The sequence below is a fragment of the Ceratotherium simum genome, chromosome 35, assembly GCF_057802395.1.
Source record: "Ceratotherium simum simum isolate JZ-2026a chromosome 35, ASM5780239v1, whole genome shotgun sequence".
In the NCBI taxonomy this organism is placed as follows: domain Eukaryota; kingdom Metazoa; phylum Chordata; class Mammalia; order Perissodactyla; family Rhinocerotidae; genus Ceratotherium; species Ceratotherium simum.
The window spans coordinates 13,823,286-13,843,080 of record NC_141934.1 but is presented as its reverse complement, the minus strand read 5'-3'; the positions used below and the strand labels follow the sequence as shown (position 1 = coordinate 13,843,080).

Sequence of the window (19,795 nt, the reverse complement as noted above, 5' to 3'; positions counted from 1 at the left end):
TACCACTGCACCACCAGGCCAGCCCCTAATCATTTCATTAATGGTAAATTATCAGCCCAAGCAGATGTCCATCTTTTGCCTTCTTCTTGGAATAATAGTCTTTCTTACTTACCTTTTTGTATTAGAATATTTTTTCTTTTGAGTGTCTTTCTTCACTAAAAGGCAAACTCATCCTGTCCAAGAATACCTAGCCCTGATCCTATAGCTCCTAAAGCTCTCTTCCTTCTGGGGCCAGTGCTGATTAATCCACCCAATATGTTGTTGCCATCTCAGGCTAACAGCTTTGTTACAATTCGGATAAAGATTTTGGACCCAAAAGTGTTGAGTTTCTCAGACTAATATGAAATGGGTAGTAGTAAAACCTGAATATAACTTTGTTTGGGTGAGCCATAAACCTTCCCATAGTCTTCCCGGTCTTATAGTAAGACTGAATTTAGGAAGGGGGATAGACAAGTGTGTCCAATAATATCCAAAATATCAGGAGTAATAAAATGGAGGAAAAGTAAGAATACAGGCCTGCTCCTGAGTCTTGGGAGGAGCTATCTGCCTCAGATGTCGGCAGCTTTTCTTCCTAGTCAATTTGATTTGGAGGTCTCCAGCGTTTGTACAGGACCAGACGTCAGGTGGAGATTTCTTTAGCTGTGAGATGTATCTCCAAGGTTAAATGTCTTCTAGTTCTGCAGCAGTGCCAGTGGTTAAGAACACTTGGTACAATCCTTTGCAATGGAGCTCAAGGGCTATCTTCTTCTGATGTCACTTCCAGAATCCCCAGTGACCAGGCTCTGGACCGTGACCAACAGGATCCTTTAAATTGGAATCCAGGAAATCTTCTTTAACTTGTTGATGATAGGCTTGAGTATAAGACACTAGAGACTTATAGTAGCTGGTCATACTAGCATAAGACAAGAAGAGATCAGCAGAAGGTTGTGTACCAACAGACACTGATCTGCCCGTGACCATCCCATGTAGGGCCAGCTCATGTTTTCCAAGGAGGGCACTGTGAGCAGTTGGTGAGACCAAAGGCAATACCTTAGGCCAGGGGAGTCCAGTCTATGGGTATAACAACAAATCTCCAAAGACAATTAACTGGACTAGAATCCAACATCTACAAAGGGGTGACATAATTTTTCTCTCCACAATTACCCTCATTTTTGCCAAAGATAATCACTGAAAAACTAATTTGTTTATATTAAAAACTTGGCATGATTATTTATATAAGTGAAAATAAGAATACTCACTGAGAGTTTCTGAATTCTGGAGGGATCAAGTAGGAAGAAAAAGTAAATATTTCATCTTTGTTCACAAAGGTATATCTTACCAAATTGTTGCTAACTTAAGAGAAAAGATTTCTCTAAATCTGGAGAAACATAACATTCGAGCATCCCTTCTGGTTATGTACTTGTATGTAATTAATATTTGATCTTTATCTTCTGTTGGATGTTTTATAAAGCCATCAGTTTCTCCATTAAAGTTCTGTAATTTCTTGCCCAGTTCAGTTTTATGATCTGAAAGTTTATTAGAAACCTGATTTCTAGAGTAAGTGTCAGATGCCTCACCATGAATCTCTCTGAAGATGAAATATACTTGCAAAAGCATTAGAGTAAAACAATAACTATTTATAGATGACAAAAGATTTAACACTATAATGCAATTGACAAGAAAATTGGTTATTTCTGTGACATAATATTTTAAGATAATGATTAGAATCATGACTGATAACCAGGACAGATCGTAATTTTAGGAATGTTATATAATTTTTAAAACACTACATTAATAACATTTACCCACACAGTATAACCTAAGCAGATTTGTCATTGTTTATTTGACAATGCTTCACATACAATTTAACATGCCAACTAAGCCTAATTAGTTTAATATCTCCCTCTTTATATAAAGAGAGAACAAATTCTTTGAGCAGTCCCAAGGTCCTGCTGGAAATTCTCAAAGTTACATTTAGGTCAAAAGAAAGGCTTTATTTTGGATTTGAATTTTTGGAAGTTTGTCAAAAATATCAAAAGGTTTTAGAACACTTGGTCAAATAGGATTATAGGTCACTGTGAATCAATTTTAGTTATCTATTTAACCAAAGTGACAACAGAAGATGTTAAAGGCAAAGAGAGAGTTAAACAGTTAAAAAACAAAAAACGAAACAAAAGAAAAAAAACCTTAAATGTCAGCTTTTTAAACATAGGAAATTATTTTGAAAAACATAGAATTTCTGCCTTTTAGGTAGACTTATCCAAAGGTAAAGAAAAACCTTTTATAATCTCTTTATCAGGAGCATATTAAAAGTTCAAGAAAATTATCCTTTCAAGAGAGAAAAAAGCAAATTTTAATTTTGCACCAGCTTACTTTTGATCTTAAAATTCATTTGTTTAATAAAATTCACTTTAATCTTAGCCAACTTGACCATGCAGAAAACTCTTTCCTTGGGGTTCCTCTTCTACAAAACTTTTATAACTTTCTTTTTATATTCAGAATTTGTCTCACGCCTTCCCTCCTTCCTAATACTTTAGGATAATTTACTTTCTTAACAAACAAACAAAAATATCTCCACTTCTTATACCTTCTTTACTGAAAACATACATCTTACTTTCCTTGTATATAGAAATGTTTCCCTTATTAATTTTTAGTAGCTTTAATCACATATATTAATTAGAATTCTTAACCCTTAGAAGCCTTAATTTTTAGTGAAAACTAAGAAGTAAGCAACTATAGGGCCAGCCCCATGGCTTAGCGGTTAAGTGTGCGTGCTCCGCTACTGGCGGCCCGGGTTCAGATCCCGGGCGTGCACCGATGTACCGCTTGTCTGGCCATGCTGGGGCGGCATCCCACATACAGCAACTAGAAGGATGTGCAGCTATGACATACAACTATCTACTGGGGCTTCGGGGAGAAAAAGGGGAAAAAAAGGAGGAGGATTGGCAACAGATATTAGCACAGGGCCGGTCCTCCTCAGCAAAAAGAGCAGGATTGGCGTGGATGTTAGCTCAGGGCTGATCTTCCTCACAAAAAAAAGAAGTAAGCAACTATGAATTGTCTTTTACATTAGCATTCTGTGGATTGGAAGACTTATAAATACTTTCTAGAAACGTGCTTTTTCATGGAAAATTTTTCAGCATGAGACATAACATATTTATTAGTAAAGCCAAATATTTTTCCAGTTTTTCTGAAATAAGAAACCAAAGGTATGGGGCTGGCCCAGTGGCGTAGTGGTTAAGTTGGCACACTCTGCTTTGGCAGCTTGGGGTTCATGGGTTCAGATCCCAGGCACAGACCTACACACTGCTCATCAAGCCATGCTCTGGCGGCATCCTACATACAAAATAGAGGAAGATTGGCATAGATATTAGCTCAGCAACAGTCTTCCTAGAGCAAAAAGAGGAAGATTGGCAACAGATGTTAGCTCAGGGCTAATCTTCCTCACAAAAAAAAAAAAAGAGAGAGAAAAAAATGAAACCAAAGGTAGATAAATCTATGTTTAGTAATTAATTCTAATACTTTATCTTATGTGAAAATGACCTAGACACTCAATAAGTTTCTATCATTTAACTTAATTTAGCAAAACTTTAAGGTTTTAAGTTATCAAAAGGTTTTGAAGTTATTTTTAAGTAATTATTGTTAAAAAGTTCACCCCAAAATTTTTGTCTTTTTTACATCTATTTAGTTTACTTGTTCCCAATAATTATGCTTAGATTGTCTACAAAAACTTCATGCGACATTAGACAAAATCAGCTATTATTCTTATTTTTGCTGACAAATTTTGTAACAGAGATAACATGTCTGCATCATATCCAATGTTGATAACTCTGAAAATATGCTTATTTCAATCAAACCAACAAACTTAAATAAGCTTTCATTTACCAAATATTATTTTATATCATGTTAACTTGGAAAACATTTGGGTTCGTTTCTATTAACATTTAGAAATAATTTATATAAGTGCTTACTTTAAGCCAGTTAAATAGAGCTCTTTTAGAAATTTTACCATCTGGAGGTAGAAAAAATCACATTTATGTAACACATATATAGACATACATAGATAAATAGAGAGACACAAGCAGAGACCTTAAATAGTTTTCATTAAATTTTTGCTATGAATCAGGTACAATACAAAACTCACCAATTTATAAAAGAATAGTTGGATCCAAACTGTATTTCCAGCAGATAGAATAAGCTAAGGTTATCTGCTTAGGAATTGGTGATGGTCCAGATAACCATTCCCTGAGAGGTCACAAGCTTTTTGAGAAAATATGAGATGTTTTGGGGATTGGTGAAAGGGAATGGGTGAAGTCAGAACTGCCTTTAGAGCTGCATTTCCAGTTTTGCAAATAGTTGTAAGATAAGGACAGCTGCTCTCAATTCCTCAGAAATTGGATTGTAACTTAAATGACATCAGGTTGATTTACCCATCCACTTACATCATCCCTAATTTGCTTCTTTTCCTCTGGGTACATAGTTTTAGGGAAGAAGGACTACATAAAAAATTCCTATCAGCTTCCAGTTCAGCCAAATTTCTGATCATAAGTTGCTAAATCCTTTTAAATAGCTTGTCAGGTTTCAGCCGGGACAAAGAGTAAATATCTCTGGGGGTATTAACTCTGTTAACTTTTAATTTTAGTTTCCCTTTGACTGTTTAAAGGAACAAAGTAGCAGTTTCCCAGAAAATTTCCCAGAGTCTCGTTAACTCGGAGAGGGGCTCATACGGGGTCCTTCTTCACAGGTAGCTATAAGGGTGTCTGTAAAGCTGTAACTTAATCGACTTTATGGTCTTTTCTTTTAGGTACCTCTTATATATTAATTTTTCACTGGCTTTTGCAACGAGACTTTCAACAGGACTAAAGGTGATTTTTATTTTCTTCTTTCCATCACCTGTACTTTTTTCAAAATGTTTTACAATGATCTGATTACATGTAAAGGTTATTATTTTTTTTTTTTGGTGAGGAAGATTGGCCCTGAGCTAACCTCTGTTGCCAATCTTCCTCTTTTAGCTTGAAGAAGATTCGCCCTGAGCTAACATCTGTGCCAGTCTTCGTCTATTTTGTATATGGGACGCCACCAAAGCATGGCTTGATGGCCACAAAGCAGTGTGTAGGTCCACACCCAGGATCTGAATCCATGAACCCTGGGCTGCAAAGCGAGAGCATAAACATAACCACTACACCACCGGGCTGGCCCCTTGCCTGTTATTTTAATGTCAAAATGAGTTTATTCAGGAATAGCCAAAAGAATTGCAATTCAGGACGTGCATGCTATGGCAAACCAGAGGCAAGTCCAGAAAACAAAGGAGGAAAGTTGCTTTTATAGAGAAAAAGGGGGAGTAGGGAGGGGCTGTTCTAAATGAAAATCCATTGGGGGAAAGTAACAGTTCAGGGCAACAATGGCTTCTCATTGGCTAAGCTGCAGTGTTCCTCATTGGCTGGGCTGTTGCCAGGTGATGAGAGAAATCTTCCTTCAGCAGTAAAATAGTTTTACTTCCAGGGGAAGGTGCAAGTCTCACTCTCTCCCTGGTTGGTGTAGTTGACAATGTGTGATACAGCGTGAGAGCTCCCTGTACAGGCTTTCCTGACTCCAATTTAGTTAAGGTTTCTTTTATTAATTTCCACATTGTTACAGAACACAATGCACAGTATATGCCTAATAAATGTGTTAAAAAACAAAATTCAACCGAGTAAAATTTTAAAGGTCTTTTTGGCTTTATTCAATAAGTCATGAACCAGGTGGCATCCAATCTAGCAGATAGAAAGGAGTTCCGGGGGCTATACAAAATGAAAGACTTTTATAGGCAGAAGGGAACAGGAACAAGGAAGTTATACTAGGCAGAAAAGTGAATTGATTATTACAAGGTTACTTTCTTTTAGGGCATGATGGGCATCTATCAGGCAGATTACCTAACTAGTGCTGATCAGGGGATTCCTGATTGACTGGTTTACGATTCCATTTCTGGGAGAGTCAAAACTATAATTAAGTCTCCATTTGGTGACATGGGGCTTAGCATAAACAACTCCATTTTGGGCCTGTTGTTTTGTTTTTAACAATTGTTAGCTGGGTCAGTTATCTCTAATCATGGCCCCTTACACCCCCAAAAATCAGGTTGAGATTTTCATTATAATTGCATTTAATTTAATTTAGAGAGATTGATAAATCTACTATATGGGTCTTTCCATCAAAAACAAAGCTTCTCCATCTTTCCATTTATGCCTTCTTTTTTGTTCTTTGGTAGAGTTTTGTAACTCTAAATATTTGATTTCCAAAACTGGATCTTATTGTCATATACTGTTTGGTGGCCTATTTTATTTTTTGCCCTCACTTAATATTTCATGAAAATCTTTCTGCAGTAGTGCATTGTTTTATAAAGTATTTCTATATGGCTGCTGTATTAGTTTTCTATTACTGCATTACAAATTACCTCAAAATTTAGCAGCTTAAAACAATAAACACTTATTTTGTCATACATTTTCTGTGGGTCTGGGATCTGGGAACAGCTTAGCTGGGTGGTTCTGGCTCAGTGATTCTCATAAGGTTGCAGTCAGGATATTGGCCATGGCTGCAGTCTCATCTGAAGGCTTGACTGGGGCTGGAGGATCCACTTTCAAGGTGGTTCACTCACACAGCTGGTAGGTTGGTGTCGGCCGTTGGCAGGAGGATCTTTCTCCATAGGGTTGTTGAGTGTCCTCATGACATGGCAGCTCGCTTCCCCCAGAGTGAGTGATCCAAGAAAGCAAGATGGAGGCCTCAGTGCCTTGTATGACCTAGCCTCAGATGTCACATGCTGTCATATCTGTGATATCCTAGTGGTTACACAGGTCAGCCCTATTCATGGTGGAGAGGGCTCCACAGGGCATGAATGCCAGGAGATGGGGATCATTGAGGGCCATCATATGCACGTACCCAAATTTATCTAACCAATCCCCTCTCGTGGGACATTTAATGACTCCATCTTACAAGCTGAGATTCCAAGGCCCAGCAAGGGTCATTGTGTTGCCTGTGGTCAAACAGCAAGTTAGAGGTAGAGTCAGGCTAGCCCAAGTCCTGTGAGCACACCCACTGGAGAGGTGAGGGGAGGCATGGAGGGAGGCAGAGGCTCCCTACCTACCAGGGAAAACCCACGAGACCAGGTTAAATCAGGGGGTGGGGAGTGGAAGGGACTTTTAGCCAACTCTACACAGGAATGCGGAGCTCTAGGCTGCCTGGCTGCTGGTGCCCATTGACCTCCCCAGAGAGATGCCTTGGCAGGAGCCCTGGATACCAGTAACTGCCAGATCCATCCCTGGACACCATGCCCAGCGGCCAAGGCTTTGAATTCTCAGAACACCATTCCCTGCACAAGGGGGTATATCCAAAGTGTCACCTCTCGGGCTAGAAAGGCTGACAACCTGCACGTGGGTCCTGGGGTCTGGTTCAAATCCTACCTCTGCTCTGAGCCTCAGTTTCTGCAACCAAGGAAATGATAATATTAGGTATATTCGTTTCCTAGAGCTGCTGTAACAAAGTACCACAAACTGGCTGGTTTAAACAACAGAAATTTGGTACCTCACAATTCTAGAGGCCAAAAGTCCGAAATCAAGCTGTCAGTAGGGCTGGTTCCCTCTGAGGGCTGTGAGTTTCTGTTCCGTGCTTCTCTCCTAGTTCTGGTGGTTTGCTGGCAATCTTGGGTGTTCCTTGGCTTGTGGGAGCATAACTTCAGTCTTCACATGGTGAGTTCCCTGTGTCTCTGTCTCTGTGTCCAATTTCCTCTTTTCATAAGGACACAGTCATGTCAGACTAGGGGCCACCCTAATAACCTCATCTTAACCTGATCATCTGTATGGACTTTATTTCCAAACAAGGTCACATTCACAGGTCCTGGGGGTCAGGACTTCACATCTTTTGGGCGGACACAATTCAACCCAACACATTAGGTAACGTTCATGAGCAGGATGGTATGCTATGACTTGCATGAACATTATTGTGTTTAACCCTCACACCCAACCCATGAGATGTGTTCTCTTCCTTGTTCTCATTTTACAGAGAAAGCAAGTGAACTTTAGAAAAAGGAAGTGCTTGACCCAGAGCCCCACAGCTTCTAAATCAGGACGCCAGTTTGAATGAGGTGGATCCCAGGGTCTCTACACCTCCCTGGTGTGGTTGTCATGGTGATTCCTCCGTTCAACGCCACCTTGTCCAGAGGTTCCCCGACCACTTGCCTAAACTACCCCCTCCATCACCCTCTCCCCTTAGCCTGCTTTGTTTTTCTCAAGCCCTTTTCACTACTTGACATCATATTTCATTTATTTGACACTTATCTGTGCCTGTCTTGTTCTAAAAACTTGACTAACATTAATTCATTTCAATACAACATATTTAAATATGCACATATTACATGCATATGTTAGCATATATTAAATATATTTGCTTATATGTTGTTTGGCTATATCCCCCACTTGATTGGATGCCCTCCAAACTCAGTGACTCTGTTTCCTTCACTAATGGACCCCAAACTCCTAGGCTAGTGCCCAGCAGAGCATAGGCACTCCATAAATGTTTGTTGAATAAAGTGAGTGAATGAGAAAATGATACAATGTCCAAGAAGTGTCCGGAACATATTGGATTATGACATTGCAACGATTTTTTTTACAGTATATGTGTAGGTGGGTTTTTATATTCACTTTCTACGGCCGCTGTAACCAATTACCAGAAACTTAGCGATGTAAAACAAAAGGAATTTATCCTCTTGTAGTTCTAGAGATCAGAAATCTAAAATCAAGGTGAGGGCAGGGTGCATTCTTTCTGTAGGCTCTGAGGGAGAATTCATCCCCTTGTTTTTTTCTGCTTTAGAGCCTGCATTCCTCGGCTTGTGGCCTTCCTCGCATCACTCCAGCCTCTTCTGTTGTCACATCTTCTACTCCTCACTCTGATCCTTCTGCCTCCCTCTTATAAGGACCGTTGGGATTATATTGGGTCCATCTGGATAATCCAGGATAATCTCCCCATCTCGACATCCTTAACTTAATAACATCTGCAAAATCCCTTTTACCATGTCAAGTAACATATTCATAGCTTCCAGGGATATAGACATCTCTGAGGGCCACTATTCAGCCTACCAGAGCTTTATTACCTCTGAACTTCGTTCCAAATAGTTAAGGAAGAATTGCAAATTATTTGCTCTAAAAAGGGAACTGTCAGTATAGCTCTCTTCCCTTACCCCCTCCTAGGCTGTCCTGGAAGAACCTGCCTTTTGTCTGAATTCTAAAGTAGAAAAACATGGGTTCAACTACCAGCTTCACCACTCCCTAGCTATGTGACCTTGGGCATGTGACTTAACCACTCTGTGCATCAATTTCCTCATCCATGAAATGAGAATCACAACAGTGTGACAAAAATAGATAAAGAGGCCCAACCCAGCAAGAGGCACAGAGGCTGCAGGAGCACAGATAATGGACACCTAATCTAGCCTCAGGTCAGAGAAGACTTCCTGGAGGAGGTGACCCTAGAGCAAGAGTGGGGGACATTCACAGATTAATAAACCGTGTCCCCAATACACTTGCAAATCACTTTGTGTAACGCCTAGCAGACAGCAAATAACTCAATAACTTGCTGTTTTTAATAGTTGCAAAACTGAGCTGAGACTACAAGGATGAGATCAAAGATGATTAAATAAATTATCGTGAAAAAAATTGTGATGATACCGAATAGAAACAGCCCTTCTGAAGACAAGAAATCTTCGGAGCTGCGTCTTCCAGTTGGTTCCCCTCCTCCATTCCTGAGGTTCCTTGAGGCCCAGACTGAGGCCAAGGGCCTTTCACTTCTCTTTCCCGCCCTCCCTTACAGGCCTCAGAGTCAAGCCCACAGGTCGTTGTCACAGAAGGGTTTAGAATGACCAAAATTTTAAATAAAGACAGGGTCAAATCAAGGCAGGATCAATAAAAGCGTCTTGCTGCGTCCTACTGAAGCCTGAGGCAAAAGAAAGAATCAAAAACACAGTACCAGTCCTGTCTTTATTTAAAATGCTGATATGTCATTCACTGTGATTTTTTGCATTAATTTTGATTCTCTAAAATGTTGCATTAAAATATTATTTCTCTTGGTTATGGAGGATTTTTTGTTTGTTGTTTTTTTTTGGTCTCTCCTTAAATTTTGTGCCCTCACCCTGGTCCCAGCCCTGCTCCTGAGGTTTTCCTTAGGAACCATGTGACAAGACAGAGAGATAGTTATGACAATGCGGAGTGACACTTGCTGTGTGTTTAGGGGTAGAAGTCTGCGGGGAGGACTATGGAATCTTGGAAAGGACACTGAATCCAGCCTTGGAGCTTTTGGGAGGTGGTGTCCAGCAAGAGTTAGTTGCGGGAGGGAAAAGAGCCTCTCAGCTCGAGGAGGAAGTGAGGAGGGGAGGCCAGAAAAGTGGGGGAGTGGGTTTAGTGGATTCAGGGTGGCAGGATCAGATCTTGGTATAAAAGAGAACAGAAGGAAGACCAGTAAGGAGGCCTAGGCGTTTGTGCAGACAGTGGTTCTCAAACTGTAGTCTCCGGACCTGGACCATCAGCATCACCATGGAATTTGTGAGAAATGCAAAATTTCCAGCCTCCCCCAAAACTTAGTGCATCGGAAACTCTAGAGGGTGGGACCTAAAAGTCTGTGTTTTCCCTAGGGTATTCTGCAACACTTGAATTTGAGAACCGTTGGCCTAAGATTCTCAACTCTAAAAACCCACACCCCTTTTACGAATAGTTCGTAATGATTACTAACCAGAAACAAAATTCACAGACAATAAAGCCCACCTCCACATGTAATCTAAAACCTCCAAACTATAATGCCCTAACATCAAAGAAAAATAAATCATAACATGCATTGGACATGCTTGGGCCCAACTCCCCCAGGGGACATAGGAAAGTCTCAGAAGCGTGTGTCTGTTTTTAACGAATGTGTTCAGATTTGAGAAGTAACATATTCCCTATTCAACTGAATATTGTCCATAATTTTGTCTTCTATTTGACGTTTTAAAGTAAGGGCTAAATAAGTATGGCCGTATACCCACCAAGATCGCAGCTGCAAGAGCACGCATGTGGGGTCGACTGCTCTAGTAGTAGGAGTGGTGACGCCATCTAGAAACTCCTTTCCCCAAACAGTGAACAACTCCTGACAAAGCTCTCAAATAAAACAAAGTATATTCTTCCCTCTATTCAAACATAGTTGCATTTCTCAAAACTCAATGAAAAATACTTGGTGTTGATACATAAAATGGAGTTAGGTTCTGGCTTCAGATAATTAAGAGCGGGTTTTTCACTTACACAGGAGTCTTGTGGGAATGGAGCAATTCGTCTTTGGGGGGACTGTCCAGTGCATTGCAGGACATTTAGCATTCCTGCCCTCTAAACGCTGGTAGCCCCAGTAGCTCTCCCCACCCCATCTGCGAGACAACCAAAAATATTCCCACAAATTTCCCAAAAAACACTCCATAGGGGCTATAGTGACCCCATTAAGAACCACCTTTGAGATGAATGGTGCTGAGGGCCAGACCCCAAGAATACGCAGGGGGCCCAGTTCCTGGATCTGGGGGAAGCAGGGGGAGGGATCCAGCAGGCCGCCTGGGTTGCTGGTTGGGCACTGAGATGGATGGTGGAGCCCTTCTCTAAGACGGGAGCGGGACTGGACCAGTGCATTCAGGGGTGCTGTGCCACGTGCACGTGAGACAGAGGTGAGACGGGATTTTGGATGAGAGAGAAGCTTCCTATTACTGAGGCAAGACAGTACCGCCTTCTTGGTATCTTCCTCCACGTCCTTCTCGGCATCTCCCTACTGGTCCCCTCTCCCCAGCACAACAGCAGCAGCACCGTCCCTGGTCTCCCTTCATCCCTCTGCCCCACAGTCCCTTCTCCACGCAGCAGCCAGAGCTTTCTAGAGCGCACCCTGACTCAGGCCGCTCTCTCCCTCCTCACTCCCCAGGGGCCAGCAGACAACCTGCTTCCAGGAACAACCTCCTTCCAGTTCCTGGGTCTTCGTGCAGCCCCTACCTCCACCTCACTCCAGAGCTGCCTCTTTTCCCTTCACTGGCTAATGCTGTTCCCTGGTCAGGCCTCAGAGCAAATGCCCCTCTCTAGAGAAGCCTTCCCTGACTTCCCAAGGCGTTGGCTGGGTTTCTGGACACACAGAAAGAATTCATATTGAAAGATTAGCAAAACAACTTTTAAAACGTGCCTCCCAATTTGATTCATCTCTGTAAAATCCTGAGGGCGGGCTTAATCTATTCTGCTCACTGTTGACTACTGCGTCCTGGCACTCAGTAGGTGCTCAATAAATAGCTCAGGGCAGAGGAATGCGCGCACGGGGCTCACGGCGCAGGGGCCCCGAGGTCTGGCTTCCCCGCCCCGCGCAGTCCTGGGCGCGCGGACGCCGGGCCTCAGTCTCCCGCCTGCGGGTCCCCGGGCGGCAGGGTCGCCGCACGAGGACGTGACCGACCAGGGTGGCCTCCGGCCGCCGCTCCGGGCGCCCGCCCCGCGCACGCGCGCCGCCCCCACCCCGGCTCAGGCCCGGCGCGCCCCGCCCCCTCCCCGCGCTCAGGCCCGGCGCGCCCGCCCCCTCCCGCGCTCAGGCCCGGCGCGCCCCGCCGCCGCCCTCCCCGCGCTCAGGCCCGGCGCGCCCCGCCCCCTCCCGCGCTCAGGCCCGGCGCGCCCCGCCCCTCCCGCGCTCAGGCCCGGCGCGCCCCGCCCCTCCCCGCGCTCAGGCCCGGCGCGCGCCGGCGCGGGGGCGGGGCGGCGGCCGCGAGGGAGGGCGGGCCCGGCCCGGCTCGGCCCGGCCGCCCGCGCGCGGCTCCTGGAGCGCCCGGGCCCGGCCCGGGCGGCGGCGGCTGTAGCGCGAGGCCTCGGCGGCCCCCGCGGCTGCGCGGCAGCCATGGCCCTGGTGACCCTGCAGCGCTCGCCCACGCCCAGCGCCGCCTCCTCCTCCGCCAGCAACAGCGAGGTGAGCCCCGGGCCCGCGCCCGCCCCGCCGTGCGGCCCCGCGCCGGGCCCGGGCCGCGAGGGCCGGCGGAGCGCGCCGGGGCCTGCGGGGACCCCGCTGTACGGCCCCGCCTGGGCAGCCGGACTGGGGTGACTGCGGGAGACTGTGTGTGCGGGTGTGACCCCCGTCTGGCGGTGACTGTATGTATGTGTGACCCCTGTCTGGGGGTGACTGTGTGCAGTATGACCCCTGTCTGGGGGTGACACTGTGTACGATGTGACCCCTGTCTGGGGGTGGGCAGTATGACCCCTGTCTGGGGGTGGCTGTATGCAGGTGTGACCCTTGTCTGGGGATGACTGTGTGCGGGTGTGACCCCTGTCTGGGGGTGACTGCAGTATGACCCCTGTCTGGGGGTGACTCTGTGTGCGATGTGACCCCTGTCTGGGGGTGACTCGGTGGGCAGTATGACCCCTGTCTGGGGGTGACTGTGTGCAGGTGTGACCCCTGTCTGGGGGTGACTGTGCAGTGAAACTTTGACTGTGACCCGTGTTTGGGGGTGACTCTGTGCGGTATGACCCCTGTCTGGGGGTGCAGGAAACTGTGTGTGACAGTGGCCCCATCTGGGGGTGACTGCGGGAGACTGGATGTGTGACTGGAACTCCTAATTGGGTGACTGTGCGTGACACGCTGGTTCTGAGATTTGTGACCCTGTAGCTGGTTTAGGCCCTCTCCCTGTGTGCCTGGCTGTGCGTCTGTGAGACTGTGTGACTTTCCTGTGTGTGACTCTGTGGCCTGTTTGCTGGCAACTGCCTGTGTGATGCTGGGAGAGAGGCCACCCGGGGTGCCCCTGTGAATGTGTGAGATTGTTTCCCCAATGGCACGCCCCTGGAGTGCTGGCTCTTGGTGTGAGTGGCTGTGCCTCTCGCGTGCCCGTGTCACTGTGTGACAGTGACTGAGTGAGCTCAGGGTGCTCTGTGACTGTGTGTCATGTCTTTGTGTGCAGCTGAGTCTGGGTTTTTCCTTTTTGAACTGTTACTCGGGGCTGCGTGTTGATGTGCATCTGGCTGTGTGGCCAACGCCGATTCTGGGGTTTCTGTGGTTGCACGGGTGCATTCTGGGGCTGAGAGGGCATGGCCGTACTGCGCGGGTTTCTGTGGGTCTGCGTGTGACCAGGCCTGTGTTTGGCTGGCTCCTTGCTTTGGGGTCTCTCGGGGAATTGGAGTCTGCAGTTGGGCTGGACTGTGCTAGGCTGGGACCTCAGGCCTCTGAGCCGGCAGCTGCAGAGCCACCCTCTTGTCCCCCACCCTCCCCCACCTTCTCTTGGAGAACCGGTTAAGGCCTCTGGTCTAAACTCATTTCCATGGCAAAGCTGCGTGTTGACCTGAAGACAGAGCAGCTGGAGGAGGAGACAGCGAACTGTTTAGAGAAGGGAGAGAGAAGGTGGGAGGAGGAGCCTGCAGGCCCAGGAAGGGGCCCGCCAGCATCTGTGCGATTCAGGCCCCTTCTCTGGGGGAGGGCATGGAGGAAGTTGACTGATACCATGGAAAGGTCTGTGTGTGTCTGTGAGAGACAGAGACAGACCTGTAGTTGATGTAGCAGCCGTGTCTGCCTCGCCGGCTCCTGGCAGGGTGGCTCTTCGGCCTGTTTTGCTGGGACTGGCAGAACATTCTCAGAGTGGCTGCGAGGTGGAGGCTCACAGCCCTTCCTCTGGAGGAGAGGCCGTGAATGAGTTGTCTTGTCTACAGACAGAAGATTCTAGTAATCCTTCCTCTGCATGCTGAGAAAGAACGTTGGTGGCCAATTGCCTGCAACTGAGAAGTTAGGCTGCTGGCTTCCCTTCTCCCCACAGAGGCATCTGTTCTCCTTCATCCTTCCTATTACTGCTGTTTTGCAATTTACAAAGCCCTTCCATGCACTTAATCCCATGTTCCCTTCTCAAAAACTGTGTGGGATGAGCTTCAGGAAGGGGTTATACAGAGGGCCTCTCAGACCAGGTCTCTGACTCTAAACTGCACATTCTCTGTTACTTAGACCTGGTCTATTCTTGCCTTAAACAGATTTTTTAAAATTTTATTATTATTATTATTTTTTGCTGAGGAAGATTGGCTCACATCTGCTGCCAATCTTCCTCTTTTTGTATGTGAGCCAGCACTGCAGCATGGCCACTGACGGACGAGTGGTGTAGGTCCGTGCCTGGGAACCGAACCCTAGACCGCTGAATCGGAGCATGGAAACTTAGCCACTAGGCCACTGGGGCTGCCCCTATTATTTTTTAGCTGAGGTATAATTCACGTGCCATAAATTCATCATTTTAAAGTGTTCAGTTCAGTGGTTTTTAGTATATTCACAAGGTTCTGCAACCATCACCACTATCTAATTCCAGAACATTTTCATCACCCCAAAAAGAAACCCCACACCCCTTAGCCATCACCCCCCAACCCCTGCCCCACTCTCACTAACTCTAGGCAACCACTAATCTGCTTTCTGTCTCTATGGAGTTGCCTGTTCTGGGCATTTCATATAAGTGGAATCATACACTATGTGGTCTTTTGTGACTGGTTTCTTTCCCTTAGCATGATGTTTTCATGGTTCATCCATGTTGTAGCATGGGTCAGGACTTCGTTCCTTTTTATTGCCAAATAGTATTCCGTTGTATGGATGTACCACATTTTGTTGGACGCTTGGGTTGTTCCCACTAGACACATTTTAAGCTATTATATAAAGCTTTATTTTCACCAAGTGCCAGTGGCCTGATAAACATAGAATAAAACTCAGCCGCCTTTCATTTGACTTGAGTAAATCAACGGCATTCGTCCACCCAGTGAGCGAGCAGAGGCCGAGATGTTCCCTGGAAGGCGAGGCTGTCTTCCGGATGGGGTGAGACGTGGAGAAGCGAGATGGCACGGAGAGAGCAAGCGCATGCGCACAGAGTCGGGAGACGAGGGGCCAGGCCGGCTCTGCCTCGGGCCTGACCTTCCTCGGGTTACTTCCCCTCTCTGGGCCTCAGCCTGTCCTGCTGCTCGGCGTGGGAACTGAGGGAAATCACAGCCTGACCGGCAAAGCAACGCTCTTGATTTTTGTCCCTTTTTTCCCCATCTTTCAATCTCATTTATGTCATTTTACTGTTACCCATATCTCATTCCTTTGTGAGAAGAGGCAGAGAGCGCAGGAACAGATAAATCAGTAACTTTCAGGAATGGATCGTAACATTGTTATTTTTGACAGAGTTCAGTGTGACTGATTTTTATGGGCAGGTTTCCAGTCTCTTCTTCTGGGTTGGATCAGGGTTTCTCAACCTCGGTGCTGCTGACCTGGGGACCAGAACCTTCTCTGCTGTGGGGGGCTGTCTCTGTATTGTAGGATGTTTAGCAGCACAATGTCCTCCACCCACTAGATGCCAGTAGCACCCTCCAGACGGTGCCCTGTGTCCCTTGTTGAGAAAAATTGCCTGGTTGGGAACCACTGGGTTAGACCCAACATTCTCTTCTAAGTTTGTTGTTGTTGTTGTTGTTGTTGTGTGAGTTGTTTTGTGTATGTTTCATTTGGGGACCAAGGCTCATGACTCTGGTCAGCAGATCCTTCCCCAGTTTTTCCACTTCTCCTTCAGTGTAGGGCAGGGAGCGTGAGAACTAACTGATTGGCCCCACTGTATGCCTCTGCATGACACTATACATACATTGTCTTAATAAAATTTAGGGACTCCGGGACCCTCTGGTGTACTCATTCCTTGTTGAAATTGCCGCCTCTGGTGTGTGTCCCTTGCTGCCCAGGCCCCGGCATTAGCTCTGTACCCTTTTCTCATCGCTGTTGGCTTCTGTCTGGTTTCTCTCCTCCATCAGCCTTGCCTCTCTCCCAGCTGTCACTGCTTTCCAGGTTTCTCTTACCCATTCACTGGGCTCCTCTGTGTAACACACAAAACACGCCAAGACCCAGGGGTGCAGAGTTATGTGTGTGTGTGTTTTGTGGGGGGGGGGGCAGTGTGTATGTTTTCTTCTCATTTCACTTTTCTCCTTGAAAGAAAAAAAGGAAAAATTATAACTGGGCCTTAAGCCATGCTTACTTTTGGAGCCTAACCCTCTTATCTTTTTAACTTTTAGAAAATATTAAATATCCCCTTCTTTCCTTTATGTCAATAAACCAATAGCAGAGAGAGTTTTGTATCAAACATTTAAGGCTCTTTTGAGAACCACTAAGTTTGAGACCCACAGACAGACAGCCTGATTCTGGCCACCTTCCATCGTGCAAGACTTGCCTGGAATGGTTTTTTTTTTAAACCCGTGTGTCGGGGCTTAAGGTGCCGTTGATCACTCAGCCATTGCCTAGCTTGAAGGAGGAAATGGATTCTCTTAAAACATAGCCCCCCTCCCCTTAAAAAAGAAAAACAGGATAAGATCCTGAACAACCCTGGAAAGTTGAGAGCTGAGAGCCAAACGGGTGCGTTGAGCAACGATGCCAGATAGGAACGTTCAGTTACGGGAATCAATACACAATATTGTGGAAGGCATGTGGGTAAACCTTGGGAAACCTGAAAATTCCCCCCTGGAAGTTACTCAGAGGAACAGCAGAGCAGGATTGGTGAGGAAAGGGTGCGGCCTTTCAGAAATAGCCAGGTTTCCTGGACGTCTGTGTCTTTTTCAGACACCAGAGGCGAGAATGTGAGACTAGTATCTGGGGCTCGTTGCTCGTGGTGTCTGTGGTGTGACATTCTCTCTCTTTCTCTCTAGTTGGAGGCTGGCAGCGATGAAGATCGAAAGTTAAACCTCAGGTAAGCAGACTTGTCATTTTCGTTCTTACGGCTTTCTTCCAAGCAGGTAAGAAATACTCTTGTTCCTTTCCAAAAGGGAGAACCCTCAAAAAAGAGTACACCACCTTTGTAGTAGTGCTTTAAAAATTATACATCTCTTTAACTATAAACGGCTTTAATAATGTTATATAACATTTAGAAAGAAGGAAAATAATTACCAGTATTCTGCCACCCTTGCTTTACCAGTATGAGCATCTTTATGAACTTCCTTCCAGATTTTACCTGTGCTTTTTAAAAAACTAAGCATTGTAATATGCTCTCACTCTTCCATCCTGCTTTTGGTAAGGTATTCCTTTTGAGGTGAGCACGTTGCTGATTTGAAACAGAATTTCAACCTCCAAGTTTTATGAATTCAAGGTGTTTTTTGTGCTTGTGAGAAATCTTTAGCTATGCTCATTTGAAAAATTCCTTACGCTGGAGCCCTCAGTTGCTATACTCACGAGTAGACACTAGAAGCACTTCTGTTGTTCTTTGCCAAAAATTAAGGCCTTCTCTGTGGGTATTTTGTTGGTTTACAGATTTGGCACTGCATTATATAATGTATCCCTCTGTACCAAGGACCCAGGCTTAAACTCTGACTCTCAAAGTTTAAAAAAGTAAACAGAGTTCAAGGATATTGTTCTTTTAAAAAAATAAGTCTGTTTCATCTTGTAAGGAGGAGGAAAATTAATTGGAAAAGGAAATATGCGTTCAGAAACTGGGGTCAACCATTCATTCCCCAGAGCAGGACGTTCTCTTGGTTAAATCCACATGCAGAAGTGGTGGAAATATGCCTGGCCCGTCTTTGAAGTTTGTGTGTGTTTGAATGAAGGGAGGGGATATATTCACTTTTATTGTGGCACCCATTATTTCTCAAGATCATGTCTGTGGGGAAATAGTTGCCTGCAAAAGTCAAAGGGATGTCTTATTCAATTGCCAGGCCCTCATTTTAATGGTACACCCCAGGAAGAGCCAGCGGCAGTGACAGATTTTCTCTTTCTCCTGGGGTTGTGGGTTGCTCAGGGTCTGGGGCAGGGCTCTAAGGCTGGAATCAGCCGAACTCCAAGTGGGGGCAGTAATGGGCCATGTTGTAGATCAGACTCGCATTGGGCTGGGTTGGGGGGGTGGAAGTCAGCTCTTTGGAAACTCTGGGGGAGGGAGAGCTGGGAGGAGGGCCTGCTGACCGCTGTGTGGGGCTCTGAGGCCGTGGGGGCCGTCCCCGTGCCTGAGCTTCTCTCCAGCCCCTACCTGGGGATGGAATCTCTTCTTTCTTTCAGGGCTCTTGTCCAGGAGTTAGTGTTTAGCTCTCTCACCTCGATTGTCTTTGGGGCAAAGAACTATTTTTTTTTTTATTGCCTTTCATTAGCGGACAGCATAGTGTTTCGATTTGTTTCAATTAATAAAGAACTCAAAAGTAGTGGTGATATGGAAATGTGTATGTACCTTTCTGGCCAATAAAAGGCCCCTTCCTCTGCACACTTGGGGCTGGAGAGGACCTTACAAAGGGACGGGAAGTAAATCACGGCAGCTCTATGGACTGCCGTGTTTAATCCTCACAGCGACCCTATGAGGGGGCATTTCCCAGTTCACAGGTGGTGAACCCGAGGCCCAGGGTGGCATGTGGGACGCATTGTATTCAAAGCGAGACCTCCGTTGCCGCTAACACTCGGGTTATCATACCCCGCCGCCTCTCAGGAGCCCAGTTTAGTGGTTTAGTTGAATCTGCTGTCTCGCATGCACAGGTGAGGGGACTTGCCTCAGGTCACCTAGGTGTAGAGGCGGCGCCAGAGTTGGAACCGTGGGCCCCCGTGCACTCGTGGTGCTGCCTCCCAGGAGGGCAGATCGCTCTGACCCCTGTGAGCCCCTGCTCGCCGCTCGCGGCAGGCCCCCGGCGCCATTGTGCGCACTGGGGGACCCTGGGCTGGAGTTGGGACCTGGCTCTGAGCTTGTCCCCTCGGGTCCCTTTTCAGTCCCTCTTCACTCAGCTGACATTTCACTCCCCTTTTTAGGCAGAAGATACCGTCCTGCTTTCTAGAAGCCGAACAAGAAACATTCTGGTGTCCTGGTTTAGGCTTTGACTGAAACTCATTCACATCC

General features: G+C 46.0%; 1 protein-coding gene across 4 annotated transcripts in view; it reads left to right on the top strand.

Moving 5' to 3' along the window:
• The first annotated feature begins 12,795 nt into the window (after window positions 1–12,795).
• The window catches only part of SSH1 (slingshot protein phosphatase 1), a 60,875-nt gene continuing 53,875 nt past the window's right edge, over window positions 12,796–19,795 (top strand). For 3 of the 4 annotated variants that reach the window (XR_015549965.1, XM_087424052.1, XM_087424050.1), the window contains exons 1-2: window positions 12,796–12,936; window positions 17,640–17,680. Coding sequence is in view for 3 of the 4 variants with exons in the window: in XM_087424052.1 (XP_087280178.1) it covers window positions 12,868–12,936; window positions 17,640–17,680 (110 nt within the window). In the remaining variant the exon portion in view is untranslated. Of the gene's footprint in view, window positions 12,937–17,403; window positions 17,491–17,639; window positions 17,681–19,795 lie in introns of those variants that run through there. The other variant, XM_014787040.2, reaches the window with a different exon arrangement.